At 49.1% G+C, this 18,421-nt stretch overlaps 1 protein-coding gene across 1 annotated transcript in view; it reads left to right on the top strand.

Annotated features, from left to right (window-relative positions):
- Positions 1–12,729, top strand: part of ptch2 (patched 2) — a 31,312-nt gene extending 18,583 nt beyond the window's left edge. The window contains exons 12-22 of the mRNA XM_048259004.1: positions 102–227; positions 1,162–1,280; positions 1,418–2,181; positions 3,283–3,425; positions 3,565–3,745; positions 3,893–4,173; positions 5,610–5,747; positions 5,922–6,064; positions 9,991–10,384; positions 10,502–11,018; positions 11,152–12,729. Coding sequence (XP_048114961.1) covers positions 102–227; positions 1,162–1,280; positions 1,418–2,181; positions 3,283–3,425; positions 3,565–3,745; positions 3,893–4,173; positions 5,610–5,747; positions 5,922–6,064; positions 9,991–10,384; positions 10,502–11,018; positions 11,152–11,186 — 2,841 coding nt within the window. The 3' untranslated portion in view covers positions 11,187–12,729. The remainder of the gene's footprint in view (positions 1–101; positions 228–1,161; positions 1,281–1,417; positions 2,182–3,282; positions 3,426–3,564; positions 3,746–3,892; positions 4,174–5,609; positions 5,748–5,921; positions 6,065–9,990; positions 10,385–10,501; positions 11,019–11,151) is intronic.
- The last annotated feature ends 5,692 nt before the right edge of the window (positions 12,730–18,421 follow it).

Here is an 18,421-nt window from a genome sequence, read left to right as displayed (position 1 = left end):
GCTGGGCCGAGACTGCTGCTGCTCTCTGCTAACGCTCCCCTGTCCTCCTCTCCCCTGCTCTCCTCTCCTCTGCTGTCCTCCCTACTGGTCACTTTCCACAGGACCGGACGGGAGACTGCCTGCGCCGGACTGGCACCAGCGTGGCCCTGACCTCCATCAACAACATGATCGCCTTCTTCATGGCTGCCTTGGTGCCCATTCCAGCCCTGAGAGCGTTCTCTCTGCAGGTAGGAGCCCTGTGTGTGTGTATGTGTATGTGTGTATGTGTATGTGTGTGTGTGTGTGTGTTTACAGTTCCACTTGAATCCTTAAGTCCACTGCTGGTGATTTTTACAGCCCAACCAACCTGGCAGGACTGCCTGCTCACTGTGCTAAAGAAGAGAGAAGGAAGGGGGGTTAGTGGAAGGGAAAAAAGGAATGAAAGAGCAGTTTTAATAAACGATGTGAATGGGTAGAGAAGCCTTTGTTCTTTTCTCTCTTTTTTTACTGCCTCTCCCTTCTGTTCATCTCAGATTTGTCCCCCCATGCTCTGTGTGTGTGTGTGTGTGTGTGTGTGTGTGTGTGTGTGAGGTTATGGGGGGGTAGGATCTTTCTCTCAGGTGGGTGGGGAGGGGAGGTGGTGGGGGACGTGGAGGAGAGGAACAGTAATGAGACAGGGGCGAATAGATCAGTATATCACCCCGGCCGTCACACTGCGGGCCTGTGATCTCCCTCAGCTAACCCTGGGTGGTCCGCAGTGTAATGATACGGAATATAATGTCAGCCTGAGGGTTTGGAGCGGAGGAGGGAGCGGAGGAGGGAAAGGGGGTGGGGTCCTGCTCAGGCTTGCAGCAGCGGCCTTGGGAGTCCCCTTTCCCCGGGTTGTTGACTGTTTTCTGGATAGGAGAGAGAAAGAGAGAGAGGGAGTAGAAGGAGGAGGAGAAGGGAGGGGGGTTACCAGTTGATTTAGGGGGCATTTTTTACTTTCTGGGATTCAGTCCGAGGCACTAAAACAGCAAGGGAGCCTGAATGTAGAGAGCGTTTTTGTCAAGTTCAGATGCCAGCTGTGGGGCTGGGTGTAAGACCTGAGCGAAACGAAACAAGAGACTTGGCTACTTGCCGTGACATCTCTCTCTCTCTCTCTCTCTCTCTCTCTCTCTCTCTCTCTCTCTCTCTCTCTAGGCTGCCATTGTGGTGGTGTTTAACTTTGCCATGGTTCTGCTCATCTTTCCTGCGATCCTGAGCCTGGACCTGCAGCGCCGTGAAGACAAGCGGTTGGATATCCTCTGCTGTTTCTACAGGTAACCCCCTCACCTTTAACCTTTTAACCTCACATTCTGCTGCTGTGGCTGTTTGGATATTTTTGTTTTCTTTTCTTCGTTGTTGTTTTTGGGTATTATCGGCTGACTGAATGCGTCTTCACCGCTGTGTCTTGCAGCCCCTGCTCCTCGCGCGTCATTCAGATCCAGCCGCAGGAGTTCTCGGGGAGCGACAGCCACGGCCGCTCGCCGCCCACGCCCACCTTCACGGGCTCCACCATCACCACCAGCACCCACATCACCACCACCGTGCAGGCCTTCACGCAGTGCGACGCCGCCGGCCAGCACATCGTCACCATCCTGCCGCCCACCTCCCAGATCTCCACCGGCCCGGCATCGGTCATCGTGGGCCCCGCTTCGCCTCCCTCTGCACCCTCAGCCCCGCCCTCCCCCTCCGACGCCTATGGCTCCCAGCTCTTCACCCCGTCTAGCTCCACGCGGGACCTCCTGGCCCAGGTGGAGGACCCCAAGGAGGGCCGCGACTGCGTGCCACTGCCCTTCTTCCGCTGGAACCTGTCCAGCTTTGCGCGGGAGAAGTATGCGCCCCTGCTGCTTAAGCCCGAGACCAAGACGGTGGTGGTGGTGGTGTTCGTGGCGCTGCTGGGTCTCAGCCTCTACGGCACCACCATGGTGCACGACGGCCTCTACCTGACCGACATCGTGCCGCGCGACACCAAGGAGTACGACTTCATTGCGGCCCAGTTCAAGTACTTCTCCTTCTACAACATGTACCTGGTCACTATGGATGGCTTCGACTATGCACGCTCCCAGCGCGAGCTCCTGCAGATCCACAATGCCTTCAACTCGGTCAAGTACGTGGTGCGCGACAGTGACCAGAAGCTGCCCCGTATGTGGCTCCACTTCTTCCAGGACTGGCTGCGAGGTAAATGGACTTAACTCGACCCCATTCCCTCCAATGCGCGCGCACGTGTGTGTGTGTGTGTGTGTGTGTGTGTGTGTGTGTGTGTGTGTGTGTGGAACATGTTGGCTATCCTTTGTCTTTTTTGGGACAAGCTGGAATTTCCAAGGCTTTTAATGATCAGGCGAAACGTCCCTCCAGGGTCAGACCCTGTGTGCCACCCCTTGGTTTTAGTGGGAGAAGAGGCAGGGGCCGAGGCTGCAGGTGAGCGGAGGAGTTCAGGGAAAGTTCAAAGCCGCCACTCATCTCTCCCTCTTCTCCTCCTCCTCCTCCTCCTCTTTCTCTCTGCCTCACCCACTAGCACCCAGGGTGGGGTGGCCGGGGAAAGGTCAAGGGTTATCTGCCTCAGCCTCTGACCTCTCCCACCATTCTTCCAATCAGGCTTCTCCCTCCCTTCTTCCCATCCCTCCCTTCTTCCTTTCCTCCCTCTCTGGGTGACGCTTGGGCGGCAAAGCCGAGTGATAGAAAGGGAACTTGCCTCCTCAATAGCATGTGGAAATTGGAGGGACTTGAAAGGCCTTGGCTGGCGCTCCACTCCCTGACCCCCCCGCGCTATTTCCTTTTCTTGTGAGGAGATCTCTGTAATTATAGAAAGGCTGTGGAAACTGTTTTTCAGCTGTTGTCAGACTTTGTAATTTAGGGAACACGAAAGGCTTTGCTGCTTAGTTTATTCAGCCCACACACACATATTGAGTAGCAGGCACAAAGACGCAGAGAGGAGGGGGTAGCAAGAGACTGTTTGTGTATCCATGTGTGGTTCAGTGTGTGTGTGTCTGTGCGTGCATGGATGTGTGTGTGTGTGTGTGTGTGTGTGCATATGTGTGTGTGTATTTCCTCCAAGCAAAATGAATTTTAATTTGTTTTTCTAAAAATTTCATCTCAGTTTCCCGGGTGTTGAACTTCTCTCCAAAAGTAGCACAGACTGCACCAATCATATTGTGTCCTTGTTGGCATGGGAGCCGCTCTGCAGGCTTGGAAACGGCCTCCCTGGCTGCTTATGGTACTCTGAAGGCCAGACCCCTCACTCAACCTCTCTCTCTCTCTCTCTCTCTCTCTCTCTCTCAGGACTCCAGGCCACATTCGACGCAGACTGGGAGGCTGGCAGAATCACTCACGACAGCTACCGCAACGGAAGCGAGGACGGCGCGTTGGCCTACAAGCTCCTCATCCAGACGGGCTCCAAGAAGGACCCTTTCAACTACAGCCAGGTGGGGCCTCCGCCCACATCCTCTCCCCCTTAGCCGGCCTCAGGGCATTGTGTTCTCATTTCTGCAGTCAGCTTAGTTTCATCATTGCTTTCGTCCTAACTCTTTGTCATTTTTGCCCTTTAAAAAAAAAATTTTTTAGCTGACGTCCAGACGTCTGGTGGACGATGACGGCCTGATCCCGGCGGAGGTCTTCTATATCTACCTCACAGTGTGGGTCAGCAACGACCCCCTGGGCTATGCCGCCTCCCAGGCCAACTTTTACCCCAACCCACACGAGTGGATCCACGACAAGTACGACACCACCGGCGAGAACCTGCGCAGTGAGTGCCTCTTCCTGACCCCTTCGCTCCACGTCCCAAACAAGGAGGCTCAGTACTGAGTGTGATTACTTTGTTTGGAGGTAAACTCATGTTCTGTTCTGTTCTGTTCTGTTCTGTTCTGTTCGGTTCTGTTCGGTTCCATTCTAGTCCCCGCCGCCGAGCCGCTGGAGTTTGCCCAGTTCCCCTTCTACCTGAACGGCCTGCGACAGGCATCGGACTTCGTGGAGGCCATCGAGAGTGTGCGCGCCATCTGCGAGGAGTTCAGCCGCAAGGGCATCCAGAACTACCCCAACGGCTACCCCTTCCTGTTCTGGGAGCAGTACATAGGCCTGCGCCACTGGTTCCTGCTGGCCGTTAGTGTGGTGCTGGCCTGTACCTTCCTGGTCTGCGCCCTCCTCCTCCTCAACCCCTGGACCGCCGGCGTGATTGTAAGTCACTCCTCCATTCAGCTTGTTCTGTCTTTCTTCCCTCCCTCCCTCCCTCTTCTCTCTCTCCACTCTTCCCTTTATCCCCGCAGCACAGCTCAATAAGCCTGCCTTGGAGGGCCCTTCACCAGGGAGGACCTCAGTGGGTTGGCCAGAGGGTGCTGCTTTCTCTCTCTTGCTCTCTCTCTCTCACACACACACACACACACACACAGAACCCCCACCCCCTTTGTCATTCTAATGGGGACTGCAAGGTTTTTTTTTTTTTTCCAAATAGGAAATGCAAAAGAGCGGCAAAGCTCTCCTGAAGGCTTTTACCTCAAAATGCCTTTGTCCAAATAATTTGGGGACAGGACGGATCTGCCTAGTCGCGACCTTGGCCTGCTAAACCCATCCATCAGCCTGGGGGGTGGGTTGTTGTGGCGATGGTGGTGGGTTGTGCACGGTGTGGGGGAAGAGGGGCTGGTAGGGAGAACTCCTTGTCAGTTCAGCGGCTGGGAAACATTTCACACAGGCTGGTGGGTACCATGTGTCCACATAGGGAGGGTCTGAGGGCGAGAGAGGGGACGCTGGTGACCGTTACTTTCTGCTGGCAGCGACACGCCAGATGCTAAAGAATTAATCTAGGGCAGTGTGCATTGGGCTTTGAGTGGCCCTGCTTTTCAAACATCCTTTCTCACCCTCTCTCCAGAACACACACACACACACACACACACACACATGGACACGGACACACACACATGTGCAGTCCTACTGTCTCTGGCCTGTCTCTCTGCTCTTGTCCTCTACAGTTTCACTGCGTATATGTGGCCGCAATAAAAACAGGTTTTACCATCTCCAACTTAAGCGTGACCAAATTGGGACCCCTGGCAACATCAAAGGCTTGAAAAAAGGCTAAGAGTTTTTTTTTCCTGGGTTAGTCTCCTGTTTGCTCTTGATGGGGGCAAAAGCGAAAAGATGAGAAAAAATGGAGGAAATGATTTTTAGGAGAAGCACGTCGGTGGTGAAGTAACGTCAGAGGGGCTGATGGAGTAGAAGGGTGGTGGTGGGGGCGGGGGGCAGCAGCCAAGTCCTCCTGCTCTCTTTTGTCCCACAGTGTCAGTCACTTCCCCACCGCTGAAAGCAGAGACGGGAGAGGGAGGGGGGCCGGGGGGTTGGGTGGTGGTCCGTGTGTAACCTGATACAGTAAGGCAGATGACGTGGGGGGTGGAGATGCAGGATTTCTGGGGCTACAAACCACATGTGTGTGGAAAATAGTGGCAGGCCTGGAGAGCCTACACTGTTATCATTAGAGGGCCGGTCATAAGCCATTACTCCTAAGTGGAGCGAAAGAGACCAAAAGAAAAAGGTCCCTGTGTTGTTCTGACCCTGTCTTTGTAATTGGGATGAGATGTTGCACAAGAACTGGTTTAACCCACACTTCTGTTTCCCTCTCACAGGTGTTTATCTTGGCCATGATGACAGTGGAGCTCTTTGGCATCATGGGTCTGATTGGCATCAAGCTCAGCGCCATTCCCGTGGTCATCCTCATCGCCTCTGTTGGCATCGGAGTGGAGTTCACCGTCCACATCGCCCTGGTAAGAAACCGACGCCCCTGTCCCCTTCACATGCCCAGCATTCTTGGTACTCCTTTAATGACACACAGAGACATTGGCCCAGCTGTCTCGTCACAAGGTGATGCTCTCTTGTGTTATTTTTTGTGACACTGGCGTCAGACTGAGTGTCTCTGGGTGCATTTTTTTTCCCCGCAGGGGTTCCTTACGGCCATCGGAGACAGGAACACCCGCTCGGCCGTGTCCCTGGAGCACATGTTCGCCCCTGTGATGGACGGCGCCATCTCCACTCTGCTGGGGGTGCTCATGCTGGCCGGCTCCGAATTCGACTTCATCATGAGGTGAGGCATCCAAGGCCGACTCTGCCATTTCTGGCTTCAGTTCCCTACATCCCCCGTTAGTGCTTTGTGTGTGTGTGGGAAAGGGGTTGGGGGGGATGCTGAGCTAAACTATTAAGACAGTTGTCAGCCAGCTTGCCGGCCTGGGGAGGAAGGTGTGTGTGTGTTTATGTGTGTGTTCAGAGGGGGTAGCTGTAGATGAGGGTACAGGTGGGAATGTTTGCCTCCCACCTCTCCTCACCTGGTGTTGTCACTCTGCCTCTGACTGTGTCTACCCGTTCCCACCCCACACACTGAACACCCTCGGTGCACAACAAATGGAGAAAACATCAAGGGTGTGCAGCAGCTGCTCATAAACATGTAAATACTCTACCCACTGGGTGGTGACTCATGGGTGACACACACACACACACACACCCCTGTGTCACACACTCACACACAATCTGTCTCTAGAGGAATTGGTCAACTGTCCAATTATCCAGTTGATAGCCTTTTTTCCCTCAGCTCTAAACCACATAAAGGCATTTAGGCCCTGCCCAGATTTGGGATTGAACTGGTCACTCCCTCTCCAACCAGAAATCACTAACAACCCCCCACACACACACACACCCCTTGTCCGCCCCCCCAACCAAGAGCTTTGGCTTCCTTGCACTGCAGCGCTCAACCGTTCCCCTCACTGAGAGGCCAATAGCAGAGTTTTTCAGCTGAATCTGGGCCTCCGCTGGAACCCAACCACAACCTTGAGAGAGCCGCCTCAAACAGGCCCGTGACATAAAAATCGCTTACTTAGAGAACGGAGCAGAGCAGAGCAGAGCAGTGCAGCACTGCGTTGAGCTGAGCGGAGCAGCACGTCAGAAAGTATAAATACGCTCAGGGTGGCTTCTTGGCATTGTGGCCGTTCAAACATTCTCCAAGTATTTGAATCAAGTCAGATGGTGAAAGGATACTTTTCCCACTGAAAAGGAACAAAGAAAGAGAGAGAGAGAGAGAGAGAGAGAGAGAAGAAGGACACATGAGTGTGTGTATTAGTGTGTGTTTGTGCCTGTGCGTAGCTTTGTGTGTTTGTGTTTGTGCTTTTAAGTGCTTTTAGGCTAGTGCCATGGCAGACAGGGTTGGAGGAAGAAACATTTGGTGGAGGTAGCGGGCGAGCACAAGGGCATTCACACTGGGAGGTCTTGTTTAGATGAAGGGGGGTGAGTGCGGGTGGTGTGGGGGGTGGGGGCGAGGGAACATGGCCCTCTAGCTGGAGAGAAGCATAAATACATTGCTGTAAACATCTCCTGGCGGTGGAGCGCTGCATAAACAGCAGAGCAGGATCGGCAGCCCCACTCAGGAGGAGCCTCCCCTTCCAACCCCCGACTCCGAATGGAAAAGATTACAGTTTATATAAACAACAGAATTCCTAACACTAGGTCTACTCTGGAGGTCTAACCCAACCGGGGCCCATGGATGGTTTCACTTTTTCCCCCCCTCTTTTTCTCTCTCCCTTCCTCTCCCTCTCTTTCTTTCTTTTTCTTTTTTTTTAACCCCTTAAATAAATCACACTCCACTTTCTGAATGTTGACTTAGTAAAATAAACAAGTGACTTTTTCCTCCATCTTTTTTCATGTGCAGAGGATGGGTAGATAGAGTGTTTGCTTGTAGTCACCCAGAGGTGGAGAGCAGGACGACCAGAGATGGTCTCGGTCTTCATCTGCGTTTTTCTCTCCCGTTTTACGGCCTCCGTGCTTTAAACATCCAACGCAAACTGTGTAAATAACAAAGACACTGTTTTTACATTAGGTCCTTTTTGGCCAAAGGGGCACACGGGCTTGAGGCTTTTCTCTCTCTCTCTCTCTCTCTCTCTCTCTCTCTCTCTCTCTCTCTCTCTTTCTTTTCTTTTCTTTTTTTGCAAAGATACACAGTTCTTGTGTGATTTTCAAAGCAAACTGGAAAAGAAAATAGTGCACACTCGAGCAGTCTGCTTTGGCTTTGTTAATGAGGCAGTCATGAGAGAGTGAGAGAACGAGAGATGGAGGGAGGGGAGGGAGGAAGCTGAGCATGGCCAGGGAGGAAGGGGGGGAGGAGGGGGTGGAGGGAAGTGGACAGCAGTCTTTTCTGTACAGCTGTGAGTAGACAGGCTTGAGATATAGCTTTAAAAAACCCTTATAAATCATCTGAGGTGCAACCTCCTTTAAGTGGGTTAGTTTGAGGGGAGTGGTGGTGGATTTCATTATCCCTTTATCCTCCTAGTTGTTTTTGCCGATATTTCATTCCTTTTCTCTGTGTTTTAAAAGAGCTGAGCTGTCTCTTTCTCTCGCGTGCATGGATGTGTCTGTGTCTGTGAGTGTGTGTGCGTGTGCGTGTGTGTGTGTGTGTGTGTTAGCGTTTAACTTTAGTACTCTCTAATTTTCTGATGCACTCTTTCTTGTGGTGAGGCTGAGCCCTCCCTCAGTGCTCCGAGCTGAGACAGAGACACAGACAGCCCTCGCGGCTCTGTTGCCCATTACCCAAACCTCCTAGCTAACAAGACACGCAGGGCAAAACCCCCCCCCCCCCCCCCACCAGCTCCCCACACAGAAACCATGGAGCCAGAGAGACGTGCTCACTCACTCTCATTCTCTCTCTCTCCCTCGCTCGCTCTCTACCCAGCGCCTCAAAGCAGTGCGGCTGGTGGTAGTAGCATCTCACTCAGTTCCTCTCTAGAGATCCTCCATGGGCACGCTATCCAGCCAGCAACCCCACCCCACCTCTGTTCCCATTCCAGGCTCCCCTGACTACTCGCTCGCCCGCTCGCTCGCCCTCTGACATCCAAGCGCACATGTTTCCAGGGGCCGCTCCCAGCCCACCGCGTCGCCAGATGCGCCATCTCCCTGGTGCCAGCCAGCCAGCCCGCCAGCCAGACCTCCATGTTCTTGGCTTTGGCGGAGGAGGGTGGTGTTTCCTGCTGGTTTTCTGCCCCGCTAAGAAGCTCATTTTCAGGCCCCTTTCATTATGCACACACACACAGAGACCAGGCCTCTGTGTTTGCCATGTCAGACCCTTCTGTCAGACAGAGCTACTCCTGTCAATCTTTTTCCATGAAGGACAGGCTTACAAAGTGACTGTGTAACTATAGGCAGCAGCCACTTGTCTGTAGAGCATTGAGCGACTCAAGAGTGGGTGCCTTTACATGCCTTACATAGTTACTGTGCTATAAAACTTGGGGTGTTACAGAACTGATGCCTGAAAAAAATAGAGAGACAAAAAGGAGGGAAAAAAGCCCTTCCTGGCCTGCTCAGTGTAAACACAGAAGTGGTGTACCCTGGCCATGCTGAAATGGGATCTGATTGAGATGGGATATTAAGTTGTTGAGGACAAAATTGCATTAGCAGCAGCAGCAGCGACAGCAACCCTGGGGCCACTGGGAGGGGTAGGAAGGAGAGAGAGAGAAAGAGAGAAAGAGTGAGAGAGAGAGCAAGGGAGAGAGAGAGAGAAAGAGCGAGGGAGAGACAGGGGAGGGCCAGAGTAGTTTCTGACGCGTAGGATGTGCTCGCTAATGTAAACACATTTCTTCAGGAAGTGGCAGAGCCGTGGTGATAGATGAGGGCTCCCAGAGGGAGAGAAAGCAAGAGAGACAGAGAGCGAGAGAGAGAGAGAGAGAGAGAGAGAGAGAGAGAGAGAGAGAGAGAAAGAGTGCAGTCAGTTCCAAGATAGAGTTTAGGAATTTCTCCGGTGTTGTCAGGTCGCCAGGAGAGAGGACGTAGTAGTCCGAGGGAACGTGGACAAAAAGAAGAAAGGAAGACTGAAAGAGAAGGGGGGGGCTGGAATCCCGATGGCCGCGTTTACATCTACTCCACATTCCTCTCCCTGTCTGAGTGTGCCTGTGTTTGCTTTAGCCATCACTCCTCATTAATGATGGCTCCCATTAACCACAACCTTGTTTCTCTCTCTCTGTGTTCCTCGTCCAGATACTTCTTTGCCGTGTTAGCCATCTTGACGCTACTGGGCATCCTGAACGGCCTCGTGCTGCTGCCCGTGCTTCTCTCACTCATGGGCCCGCCGGCTGAGGTCACTCCGGCCGACAACGCCAGCCGCCTGGCCACGCCGTCCCCGGAGCCACTCCCACCTCCCATGAGTCACCATAGCTACTACAGCGGACACGACCCCAGGGGCGTGCGCCAGCAGGCCTTCTCTGAGTCCTCTGACTCGGAGTACTACTCGGAGACGACCACCACGTCAGGGATCGGTGAGGAGGAGTACAAGTACTGCGACCGGAGCGCGTACATCACAACGCCGGTTGGGGTGCCCACCTCGCGCATCCTGCTCGAGGCCAGCAAGAACCCCAGCTTCCCCAAACTCACAGTAAGCAGCTTTGTTTCTGCAGTCAAAAAAAGTTCAATTTTCAGGAATCAATTCAGTGCATCAATCTTATGGATAGTTCCCAAACTTAACGCATATCGTTGGTTTCATCTTCTTTAGGTGGTGAAGCCTTACAATGAGACGCCGGCCAAGCTGAAAGGTCAGATGAGCGAGTCAGCCCAAAACGCGGTCAACTCGGTCAGCTCGCAGATCAGCCGATGGGACGGCAAGCAGGAGTACCAGGGAGCCAGGAGGCAGCATTTGCCCAGCGGCACGGCCCACTGCCCTGGGAGGACTAATCACTCGGGCACCGGGTCTCAGCAGTGCCGCGGGCCGCATCAAAACAGGACTAAGGTTCCGGGCCACAGCGCCGGAGTACTGCAGCGGCCCGGCAATGCCGTAACCATGGTTACCGCCACAGCCTCCGTGACGGTAGCAGTTCACCCCAGTTTGCCGGGGTCGTACCAGGGTTACATGCACGAGGGCTTTGAAGACAGTGAACTGGACTCTTTTGAGGAGACTAAAAGGACTTCGCAGTCATTTGGGAAAGCCACACAATCTTTCAAGACAGAGTCTTTGGAACTCCAAGACCTGGAATCTGTAGAAAAGAACCAGAATGAAGCTAACCAGGCTCTAGGTAATTGAGCTTTTTCCGAGGAGAAAAAAACGAAATCAGTGACATTTCATGAATGAAAGTTACTCACAGATTCACCAGAAACAGACTTAGCGCCCAATCTTATGGCATTGTCTTTCATCCTTTTGTGTTACAGGTGGTCCTTGGATCCAAGCAGCCAAAGATTGCTAGACGCTACCCAACCCCTACCCCCCCCACCCCCCACCCCTAATGTTTTTGTCTGGAATCTGTCTCTGGCTGTCTTTGGGAAGTCCCCACCTCCAGCCTCTCCACTTTGAACTGTACATAGACCTCACAGACGAGAGGATTTATTTTAAGAAAAGATATTAAAAGGTCTTGTTTTTAAAAATATATATAAATAAATTTATAAATATATATTTTAATACTAAAAAGAGGGAAAACTTATTTAAAAGAGTACTGTATAACGTGTGTATTCTCTTGTATAAAAGTCAGATGTATAAGAGGATTTGGGGGGGTTGTCTCCCCCAGTGTATAGATACAAATGTGCTATATGTAAAAATGTAAGAGTGAAATGGTAAATATTAGGTTATTGAAAATTAAAGGTCAGTGTTTCTGTTCTTATTTTGCTGCTACACTTCAAATTTGAAATGGTTTGCCTTGAAAATATGCAGTACCCTCTTCCCCAAATTGTAAATTGAAAAAAAAACAAGATCTTACACTGCAGCCAATAGCAGGCTTTTCTTTTTTATTCAAAGGTGATGCCTTGTCTTTGATTGCACTGCACAAATGCAAACAGGCAGAAACTCCAGGCCTCTGTTCTCACTCTCATTCTCTTCCATATTTTAAATAGCAAGTTATCATGTGGGATTTCTTCCTTTTTGTTTTAATGTTGTTGTTTTTTTCCAGACTTTGCATCTGCAAATGTAAAAAAAGAAAACGATAGCAGCCATTGTGCCTTCATGATGTTCTTTTCTGATTAACTGTGCATTCAAATGTTCATGTTTTTGTATCAGGATCTGGGTGTGCCATACGATCCCCTCATCAGCCATCTAAGAAACCATACCTTCACTCTGTGGTTGCTTGTGGTCCCTTATCATTTAAGGGCATTTTTTATTTGTTCTGTTATTGGTTTTTGTAATTTGTTGTTGTTCACAAGTTATGTCTAGATGGTAAAAAAACGATTGAAAGGGACTCAGTTAACAGTAGCTGAATCCCCTCTTGTCTTGGTTCTTAGTTGATGATGCACACATGCACATTTCCTTTGTCTGTTACCTGAACAGTTTTCGTTTTCAAAAGTCCTGTGGGCTTGGCTGTGATGGGTGGTGCGCAGCAGGGTGGATGCTCCGCCACTGACTGCACCTCCCTCAGCCTCTCCCATCACTACGCTGTCACCTCATCTCCGTGTCATTTTGCAGTTGACGTGTTTTATACTACTTGAAGGAGTCGCAAGATAAGCCTTTTGGGGTTTTTTTTGTTTTGTTTTCAGTTGTGTTTTTTTTTTTCTTTGGTTATTTTAAGTAGTTGGGTGCACTGAAAGTCTGTCATTCCATCTCTCATCCCACAGGGAGACTCGGGCGGAGGCAATATGTGACAGATTTTCTCTTTTTTTTCCACCCAATTTCCTTCTGAAAGGGAATATACATGCAAAGGGAGTTTTTTTTGTTGTTTTTTTTTCTATTGTGTTGTTTTACTCTTGTTGGCTGCTGTAGGGTTGCGGCGTCCACTGCCGAGGCTTCCACAAGGCCAGGGAGGGAGGGAGGGCAGGCAGAGGGTTTGCCGTGGAGTGGGCCTTGGGCTTCTCTGGTGCTCCTTACTAAGGCAGACACATGGTGTGGCTCAAGACAGTGTGTCTGTGAAGGCTTTACTATTATGTATACCTTCATGCAGTGCAGTCTTTCTTGAGGTGGGAGGAGGTGTGGGGAGCAAGGCAAACTTCACATATTTCAGTATTGGTCACATCACTGCCAGTTATATTAAAATAAAAGCAGGGACATGTATTAGATTTAAGTGGCAGCTTATGTTTTTGTAAGACGAGAAACTTTAAGTAGCTACTGAATCGCGAAAAGGAACTAAACAGAGTCAAAAAATCATCCTACATTCACAGCTAAACTACAGGAGTGTAAATTATAGGAAGTAAAGGGCAGGGGTGGGGGTCCTGCATAGGGTTTGTAGTTTTATTTGAAATGTATGTCATGCCATATAAATTATTTAAATTAAATTTTTATTTTTGTAGTTTGTACAGATGTTAGTCATTTAGACTGAAGTTCTATTTTTAAAGAGTAAATATATTATAAATATAAATCTATCTATATATAAATATATATATAATTATATCTATTTGTTGTTGAGGTTTTTGTTTTGTTTTTTGATTTTGTTTTGAGGCCAGGGGAAGGCATCTATAGTGGGTAGAAAAGGGGTGTTCTGCCCATGTTTTACTTGTTTTGGAGAGAACAGCACACTTGGAATATGAAGGAGAGGTGACGCTGTCCACCTTTGTGTAGTTTCCCGGCCTTTCCTTCTCCATGAAAAGTTGATGGTTTGGTTCTCTTTTTGTGTCAATGTCTAAAACACTGTGACTTCAGAAAAGTATGTTCAACAAACAACAACAGAACTCTTGTGTGACCATCATTGTCCTTCACCCTTTATAGGAATTTAACTAACAAAATACATTAAAGAAAAAAATCAAATTAAAAAAAAGAAGTGTCTTTTGTCTTTTGTGGGTTGTTGCTGTGTTCTGCTAGGTGTAGCATGTGAATCTTTTTCCCCAGTAAACATCGAAAGAATGTTTATCTTGGTGGCTCATATTTCAGTGTCTGAAGAACCATGCAATCTTGTGTTCCTGAACATGACACATCCTGAGCTGCCGCTGTTTAAGATTCATGAGATGCAGTAGCAGTGGAGTCGTAGGTGAGATACTTGAAACACATCCTGAGCAGGGGGGCCAGGGAGTGTGGAAAGAATGTGGCGAGTGAGTGTCTACCTAGTCTCGTTACCTAGCACGGATGACTAAACAATCTCCCCGAGGGGGCTCGGCGGAGTAATCCGTTGTGGAGGAATGAGGTCTTGGCGACGTGGCTCTTCAGATTCACATGAGGGGCCAAGGTTTCTCACTTCCTGTTTGATTGTTATGACTTGCATGGGCGGGCACCTGCACCCCCCTCCCACCCACCACAGTACAACATGGCCACCTATGGAGATGAAAGGCGTGCGCTGTAAATTCCTCCGCTTCCCACAACAGCAGCTCATCTGTCAGCTACCTTGGGCCTGTCTGAATCTGATATGTCTCCCTGGCTTTTGAAGTTACTGTCATGGCCCCCACAGCGAGGGAGAGAGAGAGAGTGAGAGAGGAAGAGACAGAGAGAGTGAGTGAGAGAGGAAGAGAGAGAGAGGGTGGGTGTGAGACAAGTGTGGCCCCCTGGATGGTACCGTACACAGCTTGACTGATCCCTGTTTAAAGGATCGGGTTACGTGAGTGGGACTGGCTACGAGTTGAAGCACCAGGAATGATGACAGTGGCTAAAGCTTTGATCACATTCCTATGTAGCCACACATCTCAGTTTGTAGCAAGGAAGACCCCCACACACACACACACACACCATGCTGTGGACTGATTTCAATGTCTAAGAATTTGAGGTCTAATCATTTATTTGGCTGTCAGTAATTACATGCTGGTGCCGTTTGGCAGGGTGATGGTGGTGTTTGTGTGTGCGTGTGTGTATGTTTATGTGTTTGTGTTTATGTATGTGTGTGTGTGTGTGTGTGTGTGTGTGTGTGTGTGTGTGTGTGTGTGTGTGTGTGTCTGTGTTGGACTTCGCTGGAGGTCTGGAGGACGGTTAACAATTTCCACTGGAAGCGTTTAGATGTTGGGATCTGACGTAAGCTATCGGGCTCTTCCTGTGGACCTCAGTGACGTACCCTGGCGTGTTCACACACACACACAGAGGGCTGATGGGAACTGTGATAGGACCATCTCATTCATGCCCTGGATTTGGCAGGCAGGGCTCACCAAGGAGCAGGAGCCAAGCACCATGATGAGAGGCAGTAGGGGTGTGTGTGTGTGTGTGTGTGTGTGTGTGTGTGTGTGTGTGTGTGTGTGTATGTGTGCGTGTGTGTGTGTGTTTATTGAGGGAGGTAGTTCAGGAACTCCTGTATCTTTTCACTCTGTTAATTTCAGCAAACTTTATCAGAAGAGAAACGTAGACCCCAAGGAGATCGGGGGGAGAGAGAGAAAGAGAGAGAGAGAGAGTGTGTGTCTGTGTGTGGTTTCAATGGGGGGGGAGTCCAGGGCAAGGGCCAACAGCTGGTACTAGCTGAAAGACCTCACCCCCCATTCCCCTTATATAGCCAGCAATATGGGTCAGTGAGATAACAGCTGACATCTTTAACAACAGAGAGCTGCATCTAGGTGGTATAAACCGAGGGCTGCACAGGCCCCTTTAAAGGACAGGCCCAGGGAGGCGGCAGAGGAGGAGGGGGCTGGAGCAAAACAGAGGGAGAACAAAAGAGCAAACACATGATCTGCAGGCTTCTTGGGTGGCCAGAGGATGAGCGCCCATTGTTGTTTGAATTCAATAGGGCTGATTAGTCAGAGGAGTGTATGCCTGTGTGTGTGTGTGTGTGAGAGAGAGAGAGAGAGAGAGAGAGAGAGAGAGTGTGTGTGTGTGTTTCTCTGTGTGTGTGTGCGTGTGTGCCAGGGCTGTGTGTGAGACAGCATGTGTGTGGTGTACTATTTTGTCTGGCTCTGATTTTTAGTCCACATTCACAAAGCCTTGAAAAAACAAAAGTCAAAATCTGAGAGATGAGGTGAACAAAAAATCCCAAATTTGTCTCTACAGTAAGAAGTCTTACATTATTACAGTACAATGACTTTTTTGGTCTTTGCATTTTTGTCATTCCGTGTTACATGCATAATGACTTGTGCTTGCCAGACATTTTGGCCCATGCATGCATGGTGGTTTCTGGTGAGGGAGAGAAAAACGGCATTTTAAAACTTTTCCAGCGTAGGAAAAGTGCAATTCTGTCTCTGGTGTTCTTTAGTGTGAAGCACAGTGAATCATAGTTCACTGCCTGTGTCAGCTAACATCTATATGGATATTTGATCTGGCCAACTATTCAAATCAACGTCTTTGACTTCACTTTATCATACAGCGGACGGATCAATATTTACAAAACTCTCTTCAGACTAAGAAATGTGTTTGTAATTTATTGGTGCTCTTTGACTGGAAGAACAATATGAATTTTCAGGCAGGCCCCTGCAGTGTAAACATGTTTTAAATAAACAGGAACTAACATAATGCCTTTTTAATTGATTCATTCTGGGCTGCGATGTTTACAGAAGGGCCTAAATATGAGCTCGTAATGCAAACCCAGTGTTTAGAAATGGTTTGTTTGGTTAAAACAATAACAGTCTGAATGCCAGCCACATTTTGGGGCTGTATTGTGCGCTTGCAAAAGGGCCTCCATTTGGGATGCTAATCTCACTAGGCTGCTCTCAACAAATTGCACACCACACTTCAGGGTACAAAATACAGCAAGTTCTAAATTGGACGAGGAATAATCATAAGGTGGTGCACACATAGTATGGCAGCCTGGGTTAAGAGCTCGCCCCGGATTATAATTAAACACATGCGAGGAGTAGTAAAACCTAATGAAGGCAGAGGAGAGACTGGCACAGTCATTTTATGTGGCCGGCAAAACACGCTGTGTTGCACTTGGGGAGAGCTGCACCATATGTGTCCTTGTGTGTTCTGTGCTTTCTTTTCTCTCTTCATCACGTGAGACGAACTCCCAGTGGAGGCTCTTTTTACTCAATCTGTATTCACATTAAACTATTTCCCTCTTGTCAGTATTTGCCAATTTGATTTGACTTGACTATTTAAAAAAAAGTAAAGTTAAAAATAGGACATTGTGAAAGTCATTTAAAAAATATAAAAAAGTGTGTGAACCACCAGAAAGCTAATCCTTGTTTGAAGCAAAATTCAGTCCATGGGAAAACAAATTGTTCAATATGTAATAACGATTATGACCACCAGGGGGAGGTATCCAGAAGAACTGGGTAGTTGGTGAGACATATGAATAAGCCCATTGACCGTAGTACACGACATGGTAAAATACTCTCGTGGGGGCGAAATCTGATTAGTGTCTTCTTACAGTCATTTCATGCTAACATAAATGTATGCAAAGGTCAGATATGTAAATATAAATGCATGGCTATTTACTGTAATTTAGCCATTGCAAACATGCAAATCCATCTGTGGCCACTCCAAGTGAATGGGTAGCACAGTGGAGTTCTGCGAGTAACGCAGAGAGATATATTTAATTTGGCATGTTAGGGTCCGAGGGGTTCGCTTGTGGCAGGAGGAGGCCCAATATCCAAAACAACATGGCTCTCAACACCTACATCCATCACTGCCGCACTGCAATGGAATGAGGCAGTCTCCCTTTCCCTCACACTCTTTGTGTGTGTGTGTGTGCGTGTGTGCATGCGTGCATGTGTGTGTGTGTGTGTGTGTGTGTGTGTGTGTGTGTGTGCGTGTGTGTGTGCGTGTGTGTGTGCATACATGTGTGTGTGTGTGTGTGTGTGTGTGTTCATGTGTGTGTGTGTGTGTGCATGTCTGTGTGTGTGCGTGCATGTGTGTGTGTGTGTGCATGTGTCTGCCCCTGCACTGACTCACTGATGGCCCAGTGGACCATACTGGCCTCAAGCTCAACATGTAGACTCTGGGCCAAGCCCTGTCCACTGAGACACACATGGATTTCGTATTAGCTGTATTTAAGAATCATTCAGCCACTGCCCTTTCCAATGGGGCAAGGCACATTTTTGTCTCCCTCTATATGCGTGAAACATGGCAACAGTGCTGAATCTTATATGAAGCAAACAGACTTCCCCTGCAACTATACCTAGAATTGGATATTTTAAAAAAAAATGCACAATGAGATCATAGTATTCTTTTGAAACAAAATATCTTTATGCTAGTTTTGATACCTCTCACCTGTGTTGAATACTTCTTCAAGGCTTTTGAAGTGAGAGGGATACAGAAAACGTGCCCAGATGGGGAAACCCAGACTCATAAACAGAAAGGGGAAATCTGCACGGCTGTTGCCACACTTTCCAATAAGTCACTCAAATTTGCACACCTCTCACAGAGCCTCTAAAAAATCAGACCTGCATTGTGTGATAAATAATCTGGCAAGTGATGATGAATGACCTAGTTATGCGAACACACAGGACTTTTGATTTCCAAATGCTGGTCTGCCTTTCCTCAGTATGTATTGACATTATTTTCAGTCCAAGGATGTCTAACTCTCTGGTCAATGATAATGTGCTCTTTGTTTGTTTTCATACCATTCATTAGCTGCAAAACCACAGTACCCCTGTCAGCAGATGTGGTGTAAATCACTACTTTCCATTATGTTCCTCAACTTTTAAAATGTTGATGCTGTTA

This window comes from Alosa alosa, chromosome 1, assembly GCF_017589495.1.
Source record: "Alosa alosa isolate M-15738 ecotype Scorff River chromosome 1, AALO_Geno_1.1, whole genome shotgun sequence".
NCBI classification, from domain to species: Eukaryota; Metazoa; Chordata; class Actinopteri; order Clupeiformes; family Clupeidae; genus Alosa; species Alosa alosa.
This window is presented reverse-complemented; position numbering and strand designations above follow the sequence as displayed.